The sequence below is a fragment of the Salmo trutta genome, chromosome 2 (genome assembly GCF_901001165.1).
Source record: "Salmo trutta chromosome 2, fSalTru1.1, whole genome shotgun sequence".
NCBI lineage: Eukaryota > Metazoa > Chordata > Actinopteri > Salmoniformes > Salmonidae > Salmo > Salmo trutta.
Window position 1 is genome coordinate 43650967 of NC_042958.1, and position 8300 is coordinate 43659266.

At 40.2% G+C, this 8300-nt stretch overlaps 1 protein-coding gene across 1 annotated transcript; it reads left to right on the top strand.

Moving 5' to 3' along the window:
• The first annotated feature begins 592 nt into the window (after positions 1 to 592).
• LOC115155600 (microfibril-associated glycoprotein 4) lies at positions 593 to 6789 on the top strand. The gene is made up of 6 exons (XM_029702374.1): positions 593 to 681; positions 3193 to 3248; positions 3393 to 3584; positions 5606 to 5702; positions 5857 to 6024; positions 6333 to 6789. Exons 2-6 carry the CDS (start codon positions 3243 to 3245, stop codon positions 6581 to 6583), a joined length of 714 nt encoding a protein of 237 aa, XP_029558234.1. The 5' UTR covers positions 593 to 681; positions 3193 to 3242; the 3' UTR covers positions 6584 to 6789.
• The last annotated feature ends 1511 nt before the right edge of the window (positions 6790 to 8300 follow it).

The window sequence follows — 8300 nt, forward strand, 5'->3', positions numbered from 1 at the left end:
GTCACCTGGAAGCTGTCATCAAGGCAAAGGGTGGCTACTTTGAAGAATCAAACATGTATTTTTGGTTGCTACATGATTCCATATGTGTTATTTCCTAGTTTTGATGTCTTCACTATTATTCTACAATGTAGAAAATAGTACAAATAAAGAAAAAGCCTGTAATGGGTAGTTGTGTCCAAACTATTGACTGGTGCTGAATATATATATATTTAAAAAGCCACCACCTGGAGGCGTTTTTATGACGGCTCCATTTCTGAAAATGTTCAGTGCCCCGAACTTTAAAAGTGTACCACATTTTCTATTTTTATGAAAAAAGGAACTTCATTTTCAGATATCGCCTGGACTTTACGGAAAAACTATCTGTAACAAAATGATATGTTATGACGTTGAATCAAAGTGGAAAACTGATTGTAATTGCAAAAAGTAATCAATGTAAGCGATTTCTGTCCTTTTTCACTCAACTTTTAACCTAAATCCAATGACAACTCAACCAAATGTAAGTCAAACAAAACTTTGAACTGATGTTTGTGCCCAGTGGGATGTTTACAGACAAGAGTGATTCCAGGAATGATTAGTTATCTTTATAAAAGAGGTGTAGACCAGGTAATGTGAGCTCTGGTTGTCTTTATAAAAGAGGTGTGCATCTTCGTGGGGCAGACATCTGCTCAGTCACTTATACAGGTAAGCTCATACATTCACTTCTTTTCTTCGTTCTTTCTGCTTCAGGATCGGTGTCCCGTCCATGGGACGGTTGAGCTAACTGTAGGCTAATGCGATTCGCATGAGGTTGTAAGTAACAAGAACATTTCCCAGGACATAGACATATCTGATATTGGCAGAAAGCTTAAATTCTTGTTAATCTAACTGCACTGTCCAATTTACAGTAGCTGTTACAGTGAAATAATACCATGCAATTGTTTGAGGAGAGTGCACAGTTATGAACTTGAAAAGTTATTAATAAACTAATTAGGCACATTTGGGCAGTCTTGATACAAGATTTTCAACATAAATGCAATGGTTTAGTGGATCAGTCTAAAACTTTGCACATACACTGCTGCCATCTTGTGGCCAAAATCTAAATTGCAGCTGGGCTGGAATAATACATTATGGCCTTTCTCTTGCATTTCAAAGATGATGGTACAAAAAAATACAAAAGAACGGTTGTTTTTTTCTTTGTATAATTTTTTTACCAGATTTTTTGTGTTATTCTCCAACATTCCCTTCACATTTCCAGTAACTTCAAAGTGTTTCCTTTCAAATGGTACTAAGAATATGCATATCCTTGCTTCAGGGCCTGAGCTACAGGCAGTTAGATTCTGGTTTGTCATTTAGAGACGAAAATATAAAAAATGGGGCGATTCCTTTAAGAGGTTTTAAAGACCTATCTCTATTTAACTAGGCAAGTCAGTTTCTGCAACATACACTAGGTTACATTCAGGCTGTCTCTAGCTACAACATACAGTAGGTTACATTCAGGCAGTCTCTAGCTACAACATATAGTAGGTTACATTCAGGCAGTTTCTAGCTACAACATACACTAGGTTACATTCAGGCAGTCTCTAGCTACAACATACAGTAGGTTACATTCAGGCAGTTTCTAGCTACAACATACACTAGGTTACATTCAGGCTGTCTCTAGCTACAACATACAGTAGGTTACATTCAGGCTGTCTCTAGCTACAACATACAGTAGGTTACATTCAGGCAGTCTCTAGCTACAACATACACTAGGTTACATTCAGGCAGTTTCTAGCTACAACATACAGTAGGTTACATTCAGGCAGTTTCTAGCTACAACATACACTAGGTTACATTCAGGCAGTCTCTAGCTACAACATACACTAGGTTACATTCAGGCAGTTTCTAGATACAACATACAGTAGGTTACATTAATTGGGTGGGGAGATATAAGACTGGACAGCATATAACCAACAAAGATTTATACAATTCATGTCTTAAAACTCTTAAGGATTGGCCCCTTTTTTTCATTTTTCTCCTAAAATGACATACCCAAATCTAACTGCCTGTAGCTCAGACCCTGAATTAAGGATATGCATATTCTTGGTACCATTTGAAAGGAAACACTTTGAAGTTTGTGGAAATGTGAAAGGAATGCAGGATAATATAACACGTTAGATCTGGTAAAAAAAAATAATACAAAGAAAAAAACAACTGTTTTTTTTGTACTGTCATGTTTGAAATGCAAGAGAATGGCCATAATGTATTATTCCAGCCCAGGTGACAATTTAGATTTTGGCCACAAGATGGCAGCAGTGTATGTGCAAAGTTTTAGACTGATCCAATGAACCATTGCATATATGTTGTAACGGTTGTCGTCGGGAATGGAGGACCAAAACGCAGCAGGAATGTGGATGCTCATCTAGTATTTATTTTAAATCAAAGTGAACACCAAAATAACAAAATAAAGAACTCACGAACAACAAAACAGTCTTGTCAGGCACACTCAGCAAAACAAGAAACAATCTCCCACAAACACTAAACCAAACACATACCCATATATAGGACTCCCAATCAGAGGCAACGAGAAAACACCTGCCTCCAATTGAGAGTCCAACCCCAATAAACCAGACATAGAAATACAAAAGACCAGAGACCACATAGAAATACAAACATAGAACATTACCCAAAAACCCGGAAATAATAAATCAAACGCCCTACTAAATAAACCACCACCCCGAACCACATAAAACAAATACCCTCTGCCTCGTCCTGACCAAACTACAATAACAAATAACCCTTATACTGGTCAGGACGTGACATATGTTGAAAATCTTGTATCAAGACTGCCCAAATGTGCCTAATTTGTTTATTAATAACTTTTCATGTTCAAAACTGTGCACTCTCCTCAAACAATAGCATGGTAAACTTTCACTGTAATAGCTACTGTAAATTGGACAGTGCAGTTAGATAAACAAAAATGTAAGCTTTCTGACAAGATCAGATATGTCTATGTCCTGGGAATTGTTCTTGTTTCTTTCAACCTCATGCTAATCACATTAGCCTATGTTAGCTCTACCATCCCGCAGAGGACCCACCAATCCTGAAGAAGTTTTAAAATACGTTATATCCGGTGGCACAGCCTCTGTTTTAACTATTTAACCAATAGTAGCTTTGACCTGAAGAATACTGTTGTAAATATGCTTCACATCCACTTAACTTACTCTTTTTTAGTAAACTATACAAAAGTTTCCTTCAAAGGCAAACAGACATCTATCTCAACAATGATGGTAGGTGTTAATAAACCATTATTAGAATAAGCAAGAAACAGCATTCATAGATACTAATGTGAATATGAGACATGTATCTTTAATGAACCATCACTAGACAGTATTTACATTACAACTGCTATATCCATCTACCCTGTGTTGCAGTTCAGCTTGACGCTGGTCCTACTGGTCCCCGTGGCGGTACAGTCCTCCCTGCATCCAGTGGACTGTAACGAGGTGTACCAATCAGGTTCTGGACAGAATGGGATTTACACTATTTATCCTGCAGGATCCACCTCACCTGTCCAGGTGTTCTGTGAGATGTCGATGGACAGTGCATATCCAGGAAAGTGGACGGTCAGTATCCAATGTTTCTACTCATTTTTAAATACACATAGGTATTTACTTTTGTTTTTTAATAACACTGTTAGCAATAGCTGTACATTTCTACAGTAATTCTACTGTAAATGAACTTACTTCCGATTACATTTACATTTATGACACAAACTGTTAAAAAAATACCAGTCATTTTACAGGTTGTTACTGGCTATTGAGTTGCAGGGAAAATACAGTAATATGTTTTTACAGGTAAAATGTATTTTTTCAGTAAATATACAACCAACTGTATTTTTACAGCTACATTTTTTTTAATAGTAATGTTACAATAACTATCACGTTACCCATTTAGTGATGACAGAATGCATTTGAAACTTCAAGCACAGTAAAAAGTGGCTATGACTTAATACAATGATTTGATTGATAGGAGTGGGGAAAAAGGTGCTTGTGCCTTGATAAGCACACCAAAGCACACCAACAACGGCATTAACGATAAGTAATCAAATAAAGATGGCGCTATTTCACACCGTAGCCTGTTGAATTAGCAAGATAACTTTTCTTTAATTTTGATTTCGGCACAAATTAAAATGTGTTGCCCATGGATTGATGTTTCAACATTGTCTGAATGAAGAGTTCTGTGTTCGACTAGCAGCACTGACTCACCCATGGATTGATGTTTCAACATTGTCTGAATGAAGAGTTCGGTGTTCGACTAGCAGCACTGACTCACCCATGGATTGATGTTTCAACATTGTCTTAATGAAGAGTTCGGTGTTCGACTAGCCACGTGTGACATGCACACGCAGTTACAAAACTGCTAGAGTTAGCTGCATGCGGACAAGCAATATCTATCGTCTTAGTACAGATGAAGTCTGAGCTGGAATGTGAAGCTAACTGACGCTGGCTAGCTATAGAAAATCCTGACTAGATCTACTTTCAATCGTAGTATACCCATCAGGTGAGATAGCAGGATATTCAGGTATCTGGTAACCAAGAGGTTTCCAGTCCATCTTCCAGGTGTGGTTGAGTCCCAAGTGTATTCATAGTGAAGGAGTGAAGATTCTTCTGTCATACTTATCCTGTAAAATTACCATAACTTAAGCATTGTCATCATTTACAAGTGTGTACTGTAATCAGAATACAGCAGCATACTGTCATTTTAGCATAATTCAGATACAGAAAAAATACTGTAAGTTGTTGTATATTTACTGTGTTTTTACTGAAACTTTTAGCAAAGTTCATAAATGTGACATAGACACAGTGTATGCAGTTACTGTATTTTCACTGCAACCAGTAGCTGGTAGTGTTGCGTAAAATTACAGGATTGTTTTACAGTGTAGTTGAACCAGGACATAGACACAGTGTAGTTGAACCAGGACATAGACACAGGGTAGTTGAACCAGTACCAGGACATAGACATAGTGTAGTTGAACCAGTACCAGGACATAGACACAGTGTAGTTGAACCAGTACCAGGACATAGACACAGTGTAGTTGAAGCAGTACCAGGACATAGACACAGTGTAGTTGAACCAGTACCAGGACATAGACACAGTGTAGTTGAACCAGTACCAGGACATAGACACAGTGTAGTTGAACCAGTACCAGGACATAGACACAGTGTAGTTGAACCAGTACCAGGACATAGACACAGTGGAGTTGAACCAGTACCAGGACATAGACACAGTGTAGTTGAACCAGTACCAGGACATAGACACAGTGGAGTTGAACCAGTACCAGGACATAGACACAGTGTAGTTGAACCAGTACCAGGACATAGACACAGTGTAGTTGAACCAGTACCAGGACATAGACACAGTGTAGTTGAACCAGTACCAGGACATAGACACAGTGGAGTTGAACCAGTACCAGGACATAGACACAGTGTAGTTGAACCAGTACCAGGACATAGACACGGTGTAGTTGAACCAGTACCAGGACATAGACACAATGCACGTGTTCCCTTCTTCATTCTTTACACATAAAAACTGATTTCCCATTAAAACCAATCAATCATTTAAACAACATCTCTCTCTTAATCAGGTGATTCAGAAAAGACAGGATGGATCAGTGAACTTCCACAGGAAGTGGAATGAGTACAGGAGTGGGTTTGGGAGCGCAGCTGGAGAGTACTGGCTGGGTAAGAACTGATTAAATGTATAACCTCCAGAACATTCTCCTCTTAGATCCCTGTTTAGAGAATGAGCTCATCCTGTTCGTCCTAATTCATGTAAATTAATTTGTCGTTGTCTTCCAACATCACGGTCTGCTTCTATGCTGGTACTATTCTCCAGGACTGGAGACGATGCATCTCCTGACTATGAGAAAGACCTATGAGCTGAGGGTGGACATGGAGGACTTTGAGGGGAAGAAGGTCTATGCTCAGTACTCCTCCTTCTCTGTTGGACCAGAGGCTGAAGGGTACCCTCTAAAGCTGGGTTCATTCAAAGATGGAGGAGCAGGTGGGTGACGACTTATATTGTCCAAGAAAAAATTCAAAGAAAAGTTCCAAGAATATAGCACCAGAAAAAAATTCTGAAGAAAAACAGTCCAAGAAAATCTGTCATTAAGGGGCCATAACTGAAGATTTGCCAGTGGAAGTATTATCATTAGGTTATCTAGAGCCCTTTCCTTGTGTTACTGGGCTGTATTCTTTGTTCTTATCATCAGGAGATTCTATGACATCACAGTGGTCAGAAATCTCTGTTCTTATCCTCAGGAGATTTCATGACTCATCACAGTGGTCAGACATCTCTGTTCTTATCCTCAGGAGATTCCATGACTCATCACAGTGGTCAGAAATTTACAACGTTAGATAAAGACCAGGACCTTAACGACAGCAACTGTGGCCAGGTGTACTACGGGGGATTTTGGTACTACAACTGCCATTGGACTAATCCCAATGGGATATACGCGTGGGGGGAGTCTGCCTATGGTGTTGGCATCAACTGGAAAACATGGAAAGGCTTCACATACTCCCTGAAAACAATTACCATGAAGATCAGACCAGCCACTGGATAGAAGGGAAACACCTTAGCTGATAACCATCTCTATTTTCTAACAGCATTTTGAAATCAACATTTTTAATAACAATGATTGCCATACAAACATATTTCCACCACTTGCACACATTATGTTTACCTGGGAGGGGGGCTTTATTTCTAAGTAAGGTTTGTGTTTGGGTCTTCAGAGAGTATTAGTGGATACCGCAGGACCCAGAACGTCATCTGATCTACAAAAAAGTGCAGCTTTGCTATAGCAACAGAACCTGACTGCAGTGGGAATGATGTGACTCCTACCCATCCTCTAACTCTCTCTGTTTCCTACCCTAACCCACTGTCTCTCTGTTTCCTACCCTAACTCACTGTCTGTCTGTATCACACCGTAACTCACTGTCTGTCTCTTTCCTACCCTAACTCACTGTCTGTCTGTATCATACCCTAACTCACTGTCTGTCTGTTTCATACCCTAACTCACTGTCTGTCTGTTTCCTACCCTAACCCACTGTCTCTCTGTTTCCTACCCTAACTCACTGTCTGTCTGTTTCCTACCCTAACCCACTGTCTGTCTGTTTCATACCCTAACCCACTGTCTGTCTGTTTCCTACCCTAACTCACTGTCTGTCTGTATCACACCGTAACTCACTGTCTGTCTGTTTCATACCCTAACCCACTGTCTGTCTGTATCACACTCTAACCCACTGTCTCTCTGTTTCCTACCCTAAAAACTGTCTCTCTGTTTCCTACCCTAACCCACTGTCTCTCTGTTTCCTACCCTAACCCACTGTCTGTCTGTTTCACACGTAACTCACTGTCTGTCTGTTTCATACCCTAACCCACTGTCTGTCTGTTTCATACCCTAACCCACTGTCTGTCTGTTTCATACCCTAACCCACTGTCTGTCTGTTTCCTACCCTAACCCACTGTCTCTCTGTTTCCTACCCTAACTCACTGTCTGTCTGTTTCATACCCTAACTCACTGTCTCTCTGTTTCCTACCCTAACTCACTGTCTGTCTGTTTCATACCCTAACCCACTGTCTGTCTGTTTCATACCCTAACTCACTGTCTGTCTGTTTCCTACCCTAACCCACTGTCTGTCTGTTTCATACGCTAACTCACTGTCTGTCTGTATCATACCCTAACCCACTGTCTGTCTGTATCACACCGTAACTCACTGTCTGTCTGTATCATACCCTAACTCACTGTCTGTCTGTATCACACCGTAACACACTGTCTGTCTGTTTCATACCCTAACCCACTGTCTTTCTGTTTCATACCCTAACCCACTGTCTGTCTGTTTCATACCCTAACCCACTGTCTGTCTGTTTCATACCCTAACCCACTGTCTTTCTGTTTCATACCCTAACCCACTGTCTGTCTGTTTCATACCCTAACCCACTGTCTGTCTGTTTCATACCCTAACCCACTGTCTTTCTGTTTCATACCCTAACCCACTGTCTGTCTGTTTCATACCCTAACCCACTGTCTGTCTGTTTCATACCCTAACCCACTGTCTGTCTGTTTCATACCCTAACCCACTGTCTTTCTGTTTCATACCCTAACTCACTGTCTGTCTGTTTCATACCCTAACTCACTGTCTGTCTGTTTCATACCCTAACTCACTGTCTTTCTGTTTCATACCCTAACCCACTGTCTGTTTCCTACCCTAACCCACTGTCTGTCTGTATCACACCGTAACTCACTGTCTGTCTGTTTCATACCCTAACTCACTGTCTGT